The 19,114-nt window shown below is 40.2% G+C and overlaps 1 protein-coding gene across 1 annotated transcript in view; it reads right to left on the bottom strand.

The window, feature by feature from the left end:
* Positions 1 to 9,331, bottom strand: part of LOC105937850 (kelch domain-containing protein 8B) — a 166,147-nt gene extending 156,816 nt beyond the window's left edge. The window contains exon 1 of the mRNA XM_012879385.3: positions 8,770 to 9,331. Coding sequence (XP_012734839.1) covers positions 8,770 to 9,160 — 391 coding nt within the window. The 5' untranslated portion in view covers positions 9,161 to 9,331. The remainder of the gene's footprint in view (positions 1 to 8,769) is intronic.
* Between the last annotated feature and the right edge of the window lie 9,783 nt (positions 9,332 to 19,114).

The following is a 19,114-nucleotide window of genomic DNA, read 5'->3' as shown; positions in this document are numbered from 1 at the left end:
CTAGTCTCTCAGGGAGACTAGAAAGGTCCCGTATAAATTTAGCAATTGTAAATGATAAACAGTGCTATTGGTATCAATGTTGCTTCGGGCATTAGGTCTGTGTTTCCCTGGCTATTCCGTCAAAATGTGTAGGACCCAAGTGCAGACAGGAACATGGGATGAGAGGAGTGATGGTTTATCAAAAATGAAAAGTAAACTTTAAAAAAGGCAACACTGGGAGAACATGACGAGGAGCACGGGAAGAAAAACCCAGCCTGGGAGCACAAACTCAGCAGGCAGGCCCATGGGAGGTAACAGGGTACAGGAAAGTCGGACGGAAACGGAAGAATCTAGCAGGGAGCAAAGAGAAATCAGCAACTTAAATACTGTGGCGATGTGATGAGCTACATGGAAACCAGGTGGAGCAGCTGGGGGAAGATCCAAGCAGGGAACTGAGGGAAGGTGACTAATGTACAAATGTACAAAGAACAGAACACATGAATAAACTGAGAAACTGAACTTTACTATGGTTACATGCCATCTAATGTAAAATAGATCGTTTACAGCTCACAGTGACTTCAAGGCAGACCAAAGCATTTCCGTACGAAACTCTGGGACCTTCTTTCTTATGCACTTCTTGTTACTGTGCACTATTTTATTTTTATATTTGTATCATGTTCGAATAAATAAATAAAATGCTGTAGTAATACAATGACAATTAAATACCCTTATGTCCTTATATAGGAAAGAACAAATATGGAAAAACTTTACAAACAATAATGAAACCAGAGAAATCAACTGAATAATTAAAGACCTAAAGACCATGATAACAAGGAAATGATTTAAGATAATAACAAAAAACACAAAAGTAAACCAAACACTAGAGGACTGTGACAGCAGTATCTGTGTTATTACATCAGCAGTATGTTATTTCATGTAGTTATAATTCCTTGTGCTATTTCACTTTTCTAACTTGGAGGCTGAAATTTTCTCATACAGCTCACCCTTCAATGGAAAAATTTATATTTAGATGTAGATGCTTCTTAAAATTAATCAGTGAAAGTGACTCACATATTCTAAGTGATTAGGGTCTCACTTTATTTAATTAGAGATGCACCGCATCCACAGCAGAGACGGATTTCCTTTGAATATAAACCCGTCCCATAAATGTCATAGTATCCAAAGCAGAATTTGTGAGTTGACTTTAAAATGGGAGGCACCAGAAAAAAAAACACTGGTGGCAGGGAATCTTTACGGTACAACAGGGAAGACAGGGCTGCAACGCACCGATGTCAATGAGAGTTGACAGCACTACAGAAGCAGAGAAGAACGAGGTCAGAATAACAAGAGACAAGTCTTGTTTTAGTGTGATGAGATTTTTTTTCTTCCTTCACCTGAAAACGTTATTCAACTTTTTTAGTGCTGGGTCGTGCATCGGTGGCGCAGTGGTTAGCGCACATGACCCATGTATGGAGGCTTTAGTCCTCCACGCAGCCAACCAGGGTTCGACTCTGACCTGTGGTCCTTTGCCTCATGTCTCTCCCTCTTTCTCGTACCCCTTTCCTGTCAGCCCACTGTATGAAAAATGAGCCACTAATAAAATAAAAAAATAAATCTTTTACAGTGCCTTGCAAAAGTATTCATACCCCATGAACGTGTTCAGGTTTGTAGCTTTGCAAGTGAACAGTTAGGTGTATTTCATATAATAGACCAACAGATAATGGTGTTTAGTTGTGACATGGAAGAAAATAAATGGTATTTAGGAATTCTTTACAAACAAAAATCTGTAAAGTCTGGTGCACACTGGTATTCAGTCCCTCCGTGATTAAATGAGAACTACCTTAAAACTATCATAAAACTACAGCTGGGAGTCTTTTGGGGTGTGTCTCTGCCAGCTTTGCACCTCTAGAAAATAACTCACGCTCAGTCAGTTTGGATGGAAAGTGTCTGAAAAAACAAATAACCAAGTCTTGCCATAGATTCTCCGTTGGATTTAGGTCTGTTTCTGTTTCTGTTTGATTCTAACCATTGATCATGCTTTGATTGAAAGCATTCCAGCACTGACTGCATGTTTAACGTCGGACGCCATGTTGGAAGGCGAACCTCCGCCCCAGTCAGTAGTTTTCAGCAGCGCTAGCCTCCAAAAGGTTTTCTTCATGGGCAGTTTCTATTTCCAAATTCTGTAGTATTAGATTTGCTCCACACGCTCTGCTTTACATTTAAGCCAAAACGTTACAGTTTGGTCTCATCTGGTCAAGAGAATCTTTTTCCACATGTTTGCTGTGTTCCCTGATAGCTTGTGCCACAGAGCAAACAGGAATTCATGCAATGACTTCTTTGTTGCCAATCTTTCATCAAAGCCAGGTTTTTGTAGTGCATCACTAATAGCTGTCCTCTCATCAGACAAACGTGCCTGAGCCGTGGATCTCTGCAGCTCCTCCAGAGTTACAGTGGGCTTCTTGGCTGCTCTTCTGACTAATGTTTCTCCCTGTCCAGCCAGTCACTTCAGATGGAACAGCCATATGTTGGCAGGTTTGCAGTTGTGCCAAACTCTTTCAGATGATGGGTCGAACAGTGTAACAGCGTGTGTAGATTCTTTAACCCTCCACTTCGCAATCATGAGCAACTTTGTCTTCGTCTGTCTCCTGAAATGCCATTAAAATACGTTGAAGTTGGTGGTATGAAATTCTCCCTCAGACTGATGTCTGAGACAGTAATGAGCATATTAATGTTACATTAACCATCTGAAAGGTCCAGGAGCTGTGTGGTTGTTCCCATTCAAAAGATTTGAATCCTTATACTGTGATTTCTTATGTACGCATTTGCTTCTATGCCTCCACTCATAGTTTCTGGCTTTGTTTGGTGTTTTATTGACTAACTTGTTTGGCTGACATAGTCCACCTGGTTGCATTCTAATGCGGGGGGGAATACAGCTTCTCTTTTTGATTTATTGCATTTGTGAATTAGCAGCACCCTGAGGCACTTTGCCTTTTAAAATGTATTAGATTAGTAAGCAATTTGGAGCTTTTTTTGAAGCCAAGCAGCTTGATTTATTTTTTCCTCCCTGCACCCTTACTGGTCTGGGGCTGAACTTGTTTCTTTGGTTCAGATAAAATGAAACACTTTAAGTTTACTGAGGCAGTAATCATCCCCCTGACATGTCAGAAAAGTAATGTGCAAATGCATGGCAAATTCCCACTGTATGCATCTAATAGAAAGGGCATGTAAAAGTTGGATTATCTTTTAAGTGCTGAATTTACACAGTTTATAACCAAATTTCCTCATTTCATCAACTGAACACTGTCGTTCTGACTGGAAGACATCTCCAAAGTTAGCCTCAAACTTTAAATTTTATCCCAGAAAATGTATCCAGCCAGCATAACGTCTAGATATAAAAAAAAAATCAGTCACACAAATTACTCATAGTCATTTCATATATATTAAAAATAGTCAATTCAATAACGTGTTTCTCTTGTTCAAAGGATATTAATGGTACTTAAACATCTCAACTAAAACATTTCTGAAAATGTTTAATTGATCCGACACAGCTACGGCTATTCGCAGTCCAGCATCCCTCAGCTTTCTCCTATTAGCTCTATTTGATATTTAAGACACAATTTATTAGGTTATTTTTATCCGTTAGGTTTACAAATTCTTTCTAACTGCCCTTATTTTTTTAGGCCTCTCACTTAATGAAAAAGAGAAATCTGCAGAGCACCTTAAGCAACAGATTGAGGAAATGCAGCCACATAATGAGATGTTATCTCTGCCTTTTTAGGGGAAAAGAAGGGCCGAAGTCCACAGTACTGCTCTTTTCGTCCAACAGGCAAAAAGAATAAAACTATTAACCACTCATTGCCCCACGTCTAATTTCTATGACTTTCCAAGTTTTTTACAGACAATATATAAAGAGGCCTTTTGAATAAAACTTCTAAGCTTAAATATAAAAGAAGAGAGCAGGTGTCCCCAGACAGCCCACTTATCGGTACCTGGCCATGGGTGTATTGGATATCTGTTGCAGAGTAAAAAACAAATATGTATGCATTAATTTCCGTGATATTGGCAAGCAGATTGCGCAAGAAGTTTTTATTTTGAAAAACCGGAAGGATCTAGTACAGCTATAGTATTCTGTATGGTTTATACCTGCAGCTGCATGCTGTCACAGATAAACACGGGGGACCTGAAGTGGCTCAGTTTAATAAATTCTACCAAGTCTGCAGGCAGCGGCATTTATCAACTACACCAACAAGTCTCCTCGGATGCGATAAAAGAAGACTGGAAATAACACCAAAAGAGTCACATAATGTTATTATGTTTCTCCTTCTTTTCTGTAGACACAGAAAAAAATATGCTGACTCTTCAGTTGCACTCATCGGTTTGAAGTATGTTCTATAAATTTAGGGTTTAAATGATTTCCAATTTACTGCACAATGTTTTACCAGCGGCTGCACACTGTCCGCTGTTTTGGTCAGAAAGCAAAGCACAGACATGAAGCCTTTTAGTGATCTTGCATTATTTATTCAGTTAATGTTGGGTCAGGACAAAATGTTCTAAATCCTTTATTTTAAGCCACTTGTTCTGATGCATGAGTGAAGATTGAGACGGTCTCATCTACTGACATGTGCACGATAATTCATTGTCCCCATTCCTCAGCACACAAGTCTCTGATAATGCTTCTAAATGTTAAACTGGTTAGCCTGCCACTTAAAAGCTCCTGTGCTCAGTTCTTAGCCTTGTACATGAGTTCATTTTACAGGTAAATAAAAACATGCCTGTCACACAAATGCACCCTCACTTTTTCTCTATTACCTTGAAAGGTCACATTGATTCTTCACTTTATCTGGTTGGCTGGCAACAGCATGCTCCCTGAGACGTAAACACAGGAAACAGCAGGGAGGAAGTGGCTCAGCCTGCGTATCAAGCTTCTTGTTTTCCCCTTTGCACTCTTTCAGCACTCTGTTCTCTAAAATGTAAGCAGTTCATTCTCTACATATTTTTTTTTTTTTTTACTTAAAAGGCGAGCAGCATATAGTTTTCCCTTCTAAAGGCATGCGGTTAGTTGTTTTCCTAACTCCATCTGCATCACTTTCCCACAATTCTTGTTGTCTTTATTTTAAGCAACTATAATAAAGCACCACACCATTCCAGAAACAGGTGTTTCTGGAATGGTTTCCAGTTTCATGCGGTCAGCAAAAACGTCAATAGGCTACAAAAGATATGCTTGTGAGACATGGAAAAAAGGAGCTCCATCTTCAACATACAAGCATGAATTATCAAGGAGTGATGTTAATATCTTAGGGATTTGTATTTCAAATAATCAATAGATATTTTAATATAGAAAATAAAGTAGTATTATAAAGTATCAAACCAAAAAGATCTGGCTTTAATTCCTTCAGTAGGTCCACGACTTTATTCATGTCTGAGTTCACTTTGCCTATAATGTTAACACTTATCTTAACATTGTCAAGTTATCAGACTCGGATTAGCCAGGGTTCTGCGCCATTTTCTGGAATTTAAAGAGGACCAAGGTTCGAAAATGCCATGGTTTCAAAACTGCTAAGTTTCCCCAATCTACTGTTTCTTGTGTTTAAAGTCCTTCTAACAAAACACCATAGAAAGTGATAAAATGCTACATGCTATATGTAGCAAAGACTAGCTTTCCCTCCTTCCCCACCTGTTGCTGAGGGAAATAAAATCTACACTTTTCCTTTGCTAACGAAAAAGCCAAAATCAGGAGTTATTTTCAGAGGCAGTAATCGTGAACAGTCATGACTTAAACCCAGCGGAGCATCTTTTCAAGGCCACGCTGTTTTGTCATTAAAAGCAACAGGCTGCAAGAGTTAGCATGGCTGTACTAAAGAGTACCCTGCTGGCATGCTAGCAGGGCAGATAAGAGAGCTGATCACCCAGCTAATATCAGACCAACAAAGCTGTTTGTTCTGTCCAATAAGCACATCTATACTTGTTGATTCTATATTGTTGAGGTCCTTTAACACATTTTACAACTATTTAAAATGATATCTGTTTTTTAAAAAACTGCATTCAAAGCTTTCAGGCTTAGTGTTTAAAGAAACTAGCCCTGATCCTGCACAAATTCAAACCATGAATGAGGAGAACAGCTTAGTTTGAACTGTAAGCCCCGCCTCCAACTATCTTTTCCCCAATGAAAAACCCCCCGACATGCATTAGACGCGCCTCAAGCTCGTGCAAAATTATCTGGAGGAAAGTTATGTCTTGGGTATATGATATTTTTCTGTGTAAATGGTCAACGCTTACATGCATGCCATGCTGTTCTGTTTACATACCCCGTCATGCATGCACTGGAGGAGCGGCTACTTAGCAACAGCTCTGCACCTCATTGTACCAAATGGCAGAGAAAAATCATCCCGGGTTGTCCCCATTTTGCTGCTTATTCCTACTAAAAAAAAGCATGGACTCATTTGATCGTGCAGTCAATTGTTATTATCATATTACATCTTTTAAATCTTAATACATTGTGTAAAAGGTTTTTTCTTTTCTTAGACAAAAATGTATTACAGTATCGTATGTTTAAACATACCTATAGCTGAAGCAGATTTTTCAAAATCCAAACAGCTGAGTGTGGTTGTACACAGTGTAGCTGTCAACAAACTCACCTGCATTTCTTCTCTATTAGGCTGGTTAGCAAAGCCAACGTGTGTCAGTTTTAAAGGCATGGTTTAACAACCACAGCAGATTTCTATCACATTGCTCCTGCAGTTTAAAGTCCTTTTATTGCAGTACATGTGAACATGTTGAAGTGAGCAGAGGTTTTCCAGCTGTATGAAACACATGGTGATGCCAGAATGCTCATCTGTTACTGCACACTGCAGTTCAGCTGGCAGAAGGATCCCTACTGCTACTTGCTCTAACTCCGGCTACAGGAAAGATAAATTAGGCAGTTTGCACTAATGTCTGTCCCTGGAGAGCACAAAGAGCCATGTTGGCTCTGTAATGACTCATGCTCTCTATTTGCAGTTTTTTACTTTTTGTTTATCCAGAACTTTTCCAAACTTTCCAAACTGATGAAAGTTTTTCAGATCCAATTATGAAAGAAGATATCTTCGTTATCAGATTTCAAAAAATTACATTAAAGGGTCAAACTTTAAAAACCTATAAAAACTTAATTGGGGGAGTATTGTTTTAGAATTTTCTGCTTCTTGTGAGCATCACAGATATTTTTTGCATTCTATAAAAACACACATAATGATCAGGAAGTGTTTGATAAATAAGCAGATATTCTTTATCCCCTGGAAGCCACGACACACCTGGGAAATGGGAATTAGGCCCAGGTATGTTTATTCAGTCGTGGCAGACTGCATGCTGAGTGACTCGTCCACATGACAAATCCTCTGTGACATTTTCTGAAAACCTTACTAGAAAGCACCGACGCAAACAGAGATAGCTCAGCTGACAAATCCACCGATTTCCTCGCGCTAACTGTTGACCAACAGATAATTCAGACACCTTCACAGATCCGGCCCTGTATGCCCTGAGCGCTTTATGAGCAGCATGACATCTCACCAACTCTCTACTTCAGCCACGTATGAGCGACTTCCACTGAAGAGACACTTCAGCGTCTAGAAAGCCTGATGGGGCTTCTTCCAAATTTAACGACTAATTTAGCTCATTTTAGCATGTCACAGTTTTTGGTCTGTCAGTACTACTGAGCCAAAACAGCAGGATCCTCTGCAGCAACTCCTAATTAGTCTACTTGAGGCTTGTTGTATTTATAATTAAATTGAATTCACAGTTAAATGCAGATAGACTCAGCTCGACAGCAAAGCAAATGTGTAAAGCCACTCAGGGTAATTCCTGGTATATCTTCACTGTGAGGCAAAAAAAAAAACTTGTTTCCCCCCCCCCCCTCTCAAACAACCTTTCCTGTCAGCCTACTTTGGAAAGAAAAAAAAAACATCCGCTTGTGCCAGAAAAGGGATTTAAAAAAAAAAACTACTCTTTTGATCCCACTTAGCCTCTGCCTGTGATAGCATTGTCATTGGTACATTTCCAATAAAAAGTATTAAATAGAGCTCGTAACAATGACCAAACTGTGATTTTACATTTAGACAGAAGATGTGTTTTTCCTTCCTGATAAGTTGCATTTCTAGAGATATTCAGTTTCTGTCCAACAGTGATGATAAATAAAAAAAGCAAAAACTTTCTAAATAAACACCTTGTACCAATAAAACATATACTTAATAAGGTTGGTGTTTTTAAAACAGTGATATTAGTAGATAAGGCTCCTTAATGCGTGCCCTGCTGCTGCTATGAAAAACAGGCTCAAGTAATTGAACCTTTTTTACATTTTTGTCACAAATAACTTATTGGCATTTCTACATACAGTTAACAGCACCATTCCACAGACCTCTTATACTCTCTCAGATTCAGAAAATGCTGTTTAAGCCCACTTTAATCAGATCACAGACAGCAGACCTAGTCAAAACCCAGCAGTGAATTTAATGTGGAAATTCTTTCAAAGACAACAACACAAGAAGTTTATCTGAATGGGGACACAATGGAAAAAGAACCCAGTTCAAAATACAGACTGCAACACCAGTAAATCCACTACAGCAGATTTCAACCAGCAACACTCACTTATTCCTGTCCCAGCACTGTGACTGTGCCGTGCTTTTATCGGTCAGCACGCTTTTAGTCAAGGTTAACATCTAGATAACCATGAAAGCAACTCCTACAAGTTCTCAGAGCAATGCAGCTTCATGCAACAACGTCTGAATCGGGCTTAGGCACAACACTAATGACACGTCTTACCTCTCTCCACGGTGGTGACTCCCATGGAGGGCTGCCCTAGGCTGGCCTTTGTCTCCCACTTGCCCTCATCCGGATGGTACATTTCCACAGAGGCCAGTGGGGTCTGCTGCTGATTCATTCCTCCGAGCACCATCACCTGTCCCCCCAAAGCCACCGCCGAAGCCCCCGCCCGCGCAGTGGGAAGCGGGGGCAGCTGGCTCCACGTCTGGCTCTCCACATCCAGGACTTCCACGCTGTCCAGCGGCATGCCGGTCTCGCTGCAGCCCCCCAGCACGTAGAGCAGGCCCTCGTGGTAGACGGGAGTGCAGTAGACGCGGCGCTGCGACATGGGGGGGAATTGCTCCCAGTGCAGGGACTTGACAGGACTCACCGCCATCTCCTGTACAGGCATGTCTCCAGGGCCGAGAGGAGGGGACGCACCATCACACAGAAAGCCGGACAGGAGGATGGAGAAGACGGGAGCAGGACAGGGCAAAGGAGCGGAGGCACAGCAAGGTGGAACAAAGCATAAAAGGAGGAACAAGCCGGGTACAGGCCTTTTTCCGTCTGTTTGAGTGACCAGCTGAACTCCTGAGTCCTCAGAGGGTCAGAAACGTGGGGATGAGGAGAAGTGCAGAGTTAGGAGTGGGCAGAAACAGAGTCCCTCACTTCCAGATGTCACAAATCCTTCTCTCTTCAAATGTTTTATTCATCCAGCTGTTGATGTTTTCTGAGCAGGAAAGCCATCTGCCCTGCAGTGTCCTCTGTTCCCTCCGCAACAAACCTCTCGCCTCTTTCACAGCTTCCTCCTGGCCAGTTATTCTGGGTGAAATTCTGCCTTTAATACGCTCCTTATGAAAAATAGACGATGCGCTTGAGGAGCATACTCCAACGCAAAGAGTGGAAACGAATCCAGAGTCTGAAGACAAACCAGAACAGGCAGGGAAGTGGCCATAAGGACAACACCGACCTTCCTTTGGGCCTCAATATTCCCAGAAAAAACGCTTCCAGGTAGAGTTTTGTACCTTTAGATAAAGGCAACTATTTAGTTCCTCAGCATTGGCTCTGCATGTTTATTAGCACATAAACCATGAAGCTCACAGTTTGGGGAAAATAATCCTTGATAGCTTGTTGCATTTTAAGGGAGTTGGTGTTGCCTTTAATTAATGCAGAACTCCAAATTCTGCGGCACCATTGTAACTTCATGTAAACCACAGAGACTTCTGAAATGTGTGCCTCGTAGCTTCCTGGTGGCTTTGAAGAGGATGAAACTCCCTGGAACCTGGAAGAAGAAAAAAAGAGCTCTGGATAAGATGGGGAACAGGAGATAACATCAGAAGTCAGATGCAAATATGCATCTCTGCACAAACAGAACGGGAATTTGCCATTTCTCATTTATTCCCAGTGAACCTTCCCTCTCAGCTTGGAATATTCCATTATTTGACAAGAGGTGACATGAAAATAAAAAGGGTCTTTAGAGCTTTTCCTCACTTTCTGAATGGGTTAGAGGTCAAATCTCTTTAGCTTAGGTCTAATGTTTGAAGTTTCCTTCAGCAAATATCTAATGACATGCATATAATTGGCTTGTTTCTCGGACAGACTTCGTGTTGCTATATCCGATTTCAAGACCTCAATGGTTAACAATTTTTTAGTTCTCTATACAATCTCTATTCTGTATTGAGTTTTTTTTTTTCTGACTCTGTCTTTAGGGACTTTGCAAAACCATTGCAGTAGCTGAGCTTTTTGCCTTTAAACTGTTTTCCCACCATTCTGGGAATTCTTCAGACCTTACTGTCACAAAGTGTGTCCTTTTTGGATGCTGACATGCAAGAAGTTATCAACGTGTGTCATTTTCCCTCTTCTGATGCTATCAACCCAACAGATTTTGTGCTAATTTCTCTTCGGTTTCTGTGCAAGTCTCTGTTAACATGGTGTTAGTGAAAAGAAAATACACCGTCTTTCAGTTCTACAGTTTTACAAAATGATTAATTGATCAAGTGTGTCAGTTTCAATAAAAAGCAGGAGTTCTGGCAGTTTGCTGCGCATATAGTTGTGTCAAGAGGAAAATATGTCAGCAATGGCCTTAGATAAGCAATATTGTCTCTGCTAATCTCCCCAAACAATTTGAGGTCCATTAGGCTGCAGCGACAGGGGTTATGCAAGCTTCCAGTGAAACTCCGCAAACAGCCAAAATGATAGTCGTGTCTTCTTCCCACATCTTGGTGTTTCTTTCTCGGCATGGTTTGTTGCTCCTGTCAGTTTCAGACTCAGAGTGAGCTGCTTCTGTCTGTAAACGTGGGGTAATATAAAATAAAATAGAGCCCATTCCTGCTGTTAAACATAGCGCGTCTACCAGGGTGTTGTGTTAGCATCATCGTCTATCAGAGCAGGAGATGAGAAACAAATACTGATGGCCGCTGAGCTCATTTCACAAAAAGGACAGAACAGGGACTGGACCCCATCCCGCTGCAGACAAATGCCATTTATTAGTGGGTAGTTCTGGGGTTTGATCCATTCAGAGAGCCGTCTTACTGCTAAACTCACCTACTTGCAGGATCAAAAATTACCTGAATTATTGCTTGGATTCAAACGGCGCCTTTCACAACATTAAGCACCTCTCAGAAAGCTGAGCTTTTCTCCTATGCGAAAATCCATCAGATGAAAGACCCACTGCATGGCTGGGAACATGCAATCATGTCAGGTCTCAGCTCAGCAGCATTGCATTGGTTCCACAAAGGCTTTCACAATCACACTTGATCTTTTGACAGCAATGCCATTGTCTGTGTAATATGTGTGTTTGACTCAGGGTGTGTGCTGGTGCGTGTTGCGTTGGCGCAGCAGGAGGTGAGAGCACCGTGGCGGTGGGACTGAGAGGAAAAGCGAGGCCACTCAGTTGGTGGTGGGCGAAAAAGACAGCAACATAATGTGGTTCATAGTTGCGCCATCTCTCCTCCGCTGCCCTCACATTCTTTCTCCCAGTGTGTGATATTACAACCCATTCATAATTAATGATGCCCTATTCCTCGTTACAGTTATACCCTGAGCCCTGTGGACACCCTGACCTTTGAGCCGTGTGTTACGGCACCTGTGAATGTGTTTGCATACAGAAATGAAATAGAAGGGCTCCCATTTTCAGTATACTGTCAGAAAATGATCCTGTTAGGCACAGACATGTTTTTTTTTTCTGAAATCTCTATGGAGTCTAAAAAACTAAGATACACAAATACACATTAAATTACCTTTAAGCGTATTTAATGAATGCCCCTTTCTAAACAGGAAATTAGATCCACCTATGTAATATTCTTGCCAAAGGCTTAGACAAGAATGAATTAATTCGACAGTAAATGAAAAATGAAGAAAGCAGTAATACAGATGGTGAACCTATGTTTTAATTATTTTTATAGATAACCCAAAGGCGGATTCAGACCGACAGATAGAAAGGTGCATACTGCATGGTAGTTTGGTGGTCCTGCCACAAAATTAAAGTTTCTGGTTCAAGCTCCTGAGCTGAGTTTACATTTTCTCCCTGTCAAGCTATTAGTTATTAGTTTTCGTTTATTTTCTACCACAGTTCGCAGAATGTTTCATATAAGCAAACATTCCTTCAGCAGTATTGCGTTTTATATATTTTTTCATTATCTTATATAAAACACAAAAAACAAAGTACAAAAATGCACCTGTTTACTACCACTGTTTTAGATGACGTCTGAACCTTGATGACGTGGCTACAAAAAGTGAAGCCAAGGATCTGTGCAGCTGCAAAAGGGAAAATAAACTGATCAACAAATTGCAACGTGTAATTTTGTAGATTAGGGATGTTCGTTTATGGGGGTAAAAATATCCTTTTCACAATTATTTCTATCTAATTTCCATGATTTTCTGAAATCCATGTTTCATAATGCAGCCAATTTATTCTGCCTAAAACGTGTCCAACCGTATGCTTTATATTCATTATAGCAAAAATATTGAGCCTGGAAGGAAGGAAGGAAGGAAGGAAGGAAGGAAGGAAGGAAGGAAGGAAGGAAGGAAGGAAGGAAGGAAGGAAGGAAGGAAGGAAGGAAGCAAGGAAGGAAGGAAGGAAGGAAGGAAGGAAGGAAGGAAGGAAGGAAGCAAGGAAGCAAGGAGATAAGGAAGGAAGGAAGGAAGCAAGGACACTGAAATCAAATTCTAGACTGCATGTAAATCTGATTCTTATAAAATTGGCACAACACACAAACCTCTCACACAACTTGCCTACAACACCTTAAAAAAAATACAGTTATATATATATATAGAATAAAAATGTCTTTAATGTAGGCAATGTGTGCACTGTGTATATGAAGTACCAGGGTTTCCCCCACCGCCTGGCTAAGCGTCGTTTATTTATTTCAAATACCTCGATGTGTGAGAGCAACACAAAACGGTTCCTGGATGGGAGAAAACATACCAGTCTGAATAAGCTGACGCGCTAGCTGTTATTAGCTCAACGCACACCATGTCCATGCTGCGCCCCTCCTTTGAGCTGCATGGCGCAACACTCCTCGCGCTTCTCCATTCCGCTTCTCAATGGGATTTCAGTTTTACATCAACTTTGGCTGCTGTTTTGGTCAATAAAAACATTAAACTAGGCAGTTTCGCACAAAGGACACATGACCTGGGTTTTAGTCTTATTAGAGATGAACGACAGAATGTTGCCCTGCGACAGACTGGCGACCTGTCCAGGGTGTACCCCGCCTCTCGCCCGGTGAACGCTGGAGATAGACACCAGCAACCCCCGCGACCCCATGAGGGATTAAGCGGTTTGGAAAATGGATGGACAGAATTTCTATTGAAGACCACCAATTCAACACAACAGTAGAAATCTGCTCTGACATCTTTATTGTCCTAGAATCTGTTTGATATAAACAACACATGCAGACAAAGGGAACACAATCTGTCGTCTTAAAGCAAAGCGGAAAAACTCATTATGGTGGTAATCTAATTGTTTGAATATGCTACACAGGAACAGATGGAATTAATTAAACTAAAATAAGTCAGGGAGATGGCTCTCTTTCACAAAGATGATTTGATAGATGACTCCTGACCATAAGGAAAGACTTCCAGCTGCTATGATGGAGGGTTTTCTGACCACACCAGAACTGGACCTTTTTTTTGGAAGAAGGGTTTTCTAGGGAGGCTTTGAGCAATTAGGATCTTGCACTCAGTAGACAATATAGTTTGCATCTTTAAAAAAACACATTTGTTTTGTTCAGAAACTCAAGCTTATAGGTAATCAGACTAGGTTGAATAAAACAATGGATTTCTACCATCTTGAAACAAGTCTATGTCATTCCACAGCCCTTTCTTAAAATGTAATATTTTACACCTTTAAACCTCCATTATGCTTGCATTGGATTAAATTGTACATAAATGTGGAAACAGGTCTTATGCTCAGATAAACAATGTAGTGGAATTATGAAATAATGAAAACTTGTGCAGAAGCCTATGCCTGAAGCACTCCCACTCCATTTCCATGACTCAGGATAAAAAGCTTCTCATTGTGTAGCTTGTAAACATGGAATCATTGAACCCTTCTTCCTCAGATTGTCATCGTTTTTCATCAATGCATGAATGTCACCCAAATATCCTCTGATTAAATATTACGATTGATAATTATTAAATCTAAAGTATGACTCATTAGTTATCCAGTTTGTTAAACATTGTGTAAGTTGTTTGTTCGTCCATAAACTGGTTTGAATCTCTTCTATACTTGGAACTCTGTTCCTTCTCAATGATTTGAAAAAGCATTCAGGAACAATATCAAAGTCTTTCACTCTCTCTATTATCTCCAAATAATCTACAACTGATGGAGTCAGATTCAGGGCCCCAGGATTATTTTAGCAGAAAACTCTGCCACAAAGCTCCTCCTTTAACCTGGGAGAGACACAGGTATGTGGCAGCATGGTAACATTTAATAGGAAACAAGCAGGTCTTGCCTTGCTGCTAATTTTAACATCTTAAACTTGTCATAGAAACTACACCCACACCCTCACGCCACTGAAACGGAAATATCCTCTTGGTATTTTTTTTAGCGTATCAGCCGGCAATAAAATGTAACGTTAACTGGTTTAGGCTTGAGATTATTCACGTAAAACATACACGTCTCTGCTCTAATTATGCAAAGCCTGATGAAGCATGAATAGGTGATGACTTCAAAGCTGAAATATTTATACAGACTCTGTTTTTGTTGCTGGGTGCATTCATTTCAACTATCTAAATGAGCAGTATTATTACATAATACCAGCAGGATGAAAAGCACACATTGTTCAAGCAATGCTCAGCTGCTGCAGATTATTGTATTCTCTGGTAATCAGCTGTAAATGGTGCCATGTTAGAGCAAGCATGGCAGATGTGACTATGACCAATTGTCCCTGGGGGGTTGTGTCCCTACTAGCAACACATGCTGCCAGCCTAATATAGTCAGGCTACAGCACAGCTAAATGTAGGGAGCCGACTAGGAAACAAAGGAAAAATGTTTCCTACATCACGCTACATCCTTCCCAAAAAGAAAAAAAAGTTTAGTTCTATTAAATCATATCTACTGTACCAAGATGGAGCATTTCTGTTAAAACATGCAGGTTGTACGCAGTGTTTTATGACATTCCACATTAGACTTTTTCCTGACCAACCTGTTTTTATAAAACACGCTGTTCATCAACATATCCATTAATCAAGAACACACAAATATGTGGAAAGCGCTACAGCATGCACCATACATTTATAACAACATATGACACCGGATTCACATTGGATTACTGCAAATATCTCACGGGACTTTATTAATCAAACCCATCTATTTCATTTCCAGTTGTAAGGAATACAAAGTGTCCCAAATTGAATTCATGTCAATGCAGTTTATCTCAAACCAGGTAATTGTATGCTCAGATTCAGACCCAAGCACATACAGTTAGATCAATGCAATGTTACTATTAAAGTTGGCTGATCATATACTGCCACTGGGTGAAAAATGACTAAATAAAACCTGCCTTTTGCATTGATTTGGTGACTTTGCAGCAAACACTGGATTGTTCAAAAGGATTGGAGTAGAAACACTTCCTTTGAAAAAAGTAACCCGGATCAGTTGGGGGGGGGGGGGGGGGGGGGGGGGGCACACTGCTCCAGGGTTTCTTATTTTGAAAATGAAGAGTGTGCAGTAGATGACAGCAACAGCATTTTGAGGGACTCTAAACACAGAACCATTGAGCAAAGAGTACTCTCTATTGGGAAAAACTAGGAAAAAGAGAGAATGCACAGCAAAAGCTTTATTTTCTGTGTTTTTGTTTTTTTCCTAGCTTCAGTATCATATCTTACTTTTGGTGAAAAATGTGTTGGTGCAAGCCATCCCATTAAACTGGCAGCTGTTTGGAGCACTGATAAGGATTTTCTCGCATCAGATAAATCAAAACAATTTTCCTCCTAATAAATTCTAAAACAACAGTGCGTCTCATAATGTTTAACGGAGCAAACCCCTGACAAATGTCATTTGTTGTCATTTAAAAGAAGGACTCATCTAGATGGGAATCCTGCATTGGTTTCTTTAATTAAAAAGATGAAGATCAACTGCACGCTTTTACTTTTTACAAAACAAAAGATGTGTCATTTTCCTTCTGCAAATAAATAATATGTTTAATCATTAGTATGAGATGAATTATCAGGATATTGTTGATCCACTGAGCTCAGATTTAGACCATTATCATGTGAAAAGATACATTTTTCAGTTAGTTGGGTTAGAGATTGATGACGGCAGAAGGTAGCTAGTTTCCAGAAAATAAGGGCAACCAACGAATGTTATGCTTATACCAGTAAACAATGCATTAAATGAGTCAGTGAGACAACATTACAGACCTTGAGAAACGTCCCTGAGTGGCTGCACTGCAGCAGAGCTGTGGACTGTGAAGCAGCAACAGAGCTGCAGCCACTGAGCCAGAACTGAGTTCCCTCTGTTTGCAGCTCCGCCTGAAGCCAGACCCACACATTACATTACAGTGAAGATGTCTGGATAAGAAAACATTTATCTGCTATCACAGCGCAGGAGTTTTCAAAGGTCCACAGGAGATATAATTCAGCTGTTTGATTTCTAAATTTTGAGTTTTCTAAATCTCTATGCGGTTTGGCTTTAGTGGGGCATGTCTGCTGCTGATAAGCCTGGGCTAAATGACTGAACGAGTATTATGTCCTAGTTGGTGCAGAGAATTTCTTTAACACCCCTTTAATTGAAATTTTGTAACATAAATTTTGTAACATAAATCTGATTTATGGGTTTTATGGGTGACAGAAGCAGAGAGCAGAGGCAAACTTTTCCTCAGGTTAAAGTTTAGGGTTTCATGAGGAGGTTTTTGCCTCAGCCATGGTGAGGACGATGACAGGGATGTTAAAGCGCAAATCCACAGACTTTCAACCACAGTGAAATTGTTTTTGTAGGTTTGACATTGGACATTTGCGCGGCGCAGATTCGGCAGAGCGTTCTAAAGTATGTGTATTTTTCAGTTTCTGATATGCAGGCTTGTGGTGGGACGTGTACACCAGGCAGAACAAACAAACTGAACTCCCTTTGTGAAGCAGAAAAATAAATAACTCCAGGTGAGGACTACATTTAGACATATTTGTTCATTTCTCTTCAAAACCAGCGCACTAAGCGTTTAGCTAGTGTCAAAATAACATTTTTAACGCAAAAATACAAAACATTTCAAACGAAGTGCAAAGTGGTGAGATAACGCAGTGGCTGTGATATCTAAGGCAAAAAAGTTATGAAAGCCTCCGCGTGTGTAACAGTGAAGTAGTAAACATGCTTGAAGGAATAACCCAACATTAGCTGTTTTAATATCAGCAACTTACTGATAGCCCCATTATGGTGTTACATTGGTGATTTAATATTATTGAGTCCCCCGCATTAAAGTGTTTCTCCATCACAACTTCATCGGTTACAAAATTATAAGGTGGTTACATGACTAACACGCCCCCTTCATTACTCAGCGATTCAGTAGTAAAGGAATTAGCAGCTAATTCGGCTAATAATAAACCAGGTAAATGTTAACAATAGTAGAGCCAGCCTGAAGCTGACAACTGGAGTAGAAGCTAATCAGAACATGAAGCAACATGAGTATAGGTGCTCACGCTCTGTGGTTTTATCAGGCTGCCAGAAAGTCAGACTTTCATAGGATTGTAGGAAGGCTGTACAAATCATGGCAAAGTTTCTCTGTTTTATTATTTGAAGCTTTTATCTCATACGTGAAGAAGCCATTCACAAATTAGCGTATGGGTGATTGCATTGCCAGACATTCATTTCTCTCTGTTATTGTCTTTGTTCACATAAACTTTATTTAATAATGGCCAGATTTCCAAAACAGCTGCCCTCATTCACGTATTGTAATAGTTTTAGCAACAGAAAAGAGCATTTTGGACTGAGGAGGTCCATATAGACTACATGCCTAAATTACCAACATGGATCCTCACAACGTTCTGGGCCCGTATTCACAAAGATTCTCATAGAGCTCCTATATCAGCCTAAAAATTCCTGCTTGGTAGTTTTAGCTTAAAAGTAATTCAGATAGCTGCTAAGAGCGACTCTGAGGAAGGAGATGAAAAAAATTCCTATCTTAGTGAGGAGCTGTGGATGCCTGGTGTGACATTGTCTTCTAAGAGCTGTTAATAAGTTTATCTTATCTATATATTAATATTGTATGATTGTTAAAGAAGTTTATTTGCTCATTTTCCTCCACTGTTTAGGTGGTGGATCAGCCAATCAGCTCTCTCTGTTTCCACCTACTTCAGACACTCTTAGGTTTGTTAAAAGTCCTCCTCACTACACCTAACATTTTTCACTTTAGGAGCTCTCTTTGTGAATAACTTTTATCTTACCGAGGTAAAATTCTAAGAAAAACCTTAGACTATGAGAAACTCTAAGATATATCTTAAAATGACGCCGCTAAGAGCTACTATTAGTCTTTGGATTCTTTGTTAACACTAAGCAGAGACTTACCGCTTCCTTTCAGAAAAGTGCTGTGGCTCACTCTCAGCCAAATCTCCAGGCAAGGCAAGTTTATTTATAAAGTTCTTTTGAGTAACAAGACGATTCAAAGTGCTGTACATGAACAAAACTAAAACAGAAGAAAGAAACGCATGACAGAGACTAAAGTCTGCCCACCAGACAGAAGGCTGTTAAATAACATTAACATGACATCTCCAAGCTCCTCACTTAAAATAAAAACAGCACCATTCAGGCTAATGTTTTCAAATATGTGAGCTCCACTAATAAGTGTTCATTTGAATTGTGTTTGTGTGTTAAATAATACTGAACTATTTTTAACATGTACAGATGGAAACGCCCTCAGTACAACGTTTGCTAGTA

The sequence above is a fragment of the Fundulus heteroclitus genome, chromosome 1 (genome assembly GCF_011125445.2).
Source record: "Fundulus heteroclitus isolate FHET01 chromosome 1, MU-UCD_Fhet_4.1, whole genome shotgun sequence".
In the NCBI taxonomy this organism is placed as follows: Eukaryota; Metazoa; Chordata; class Actinopteri; order Cyprinodontiformes; family Fundulidae; genus Fundulus; species Fundulus heteroclitus.
Note: the sequence above shows the minus strand (reverse complement) of the source record. Positions and strands in the feature narration are given on the sequence as shown.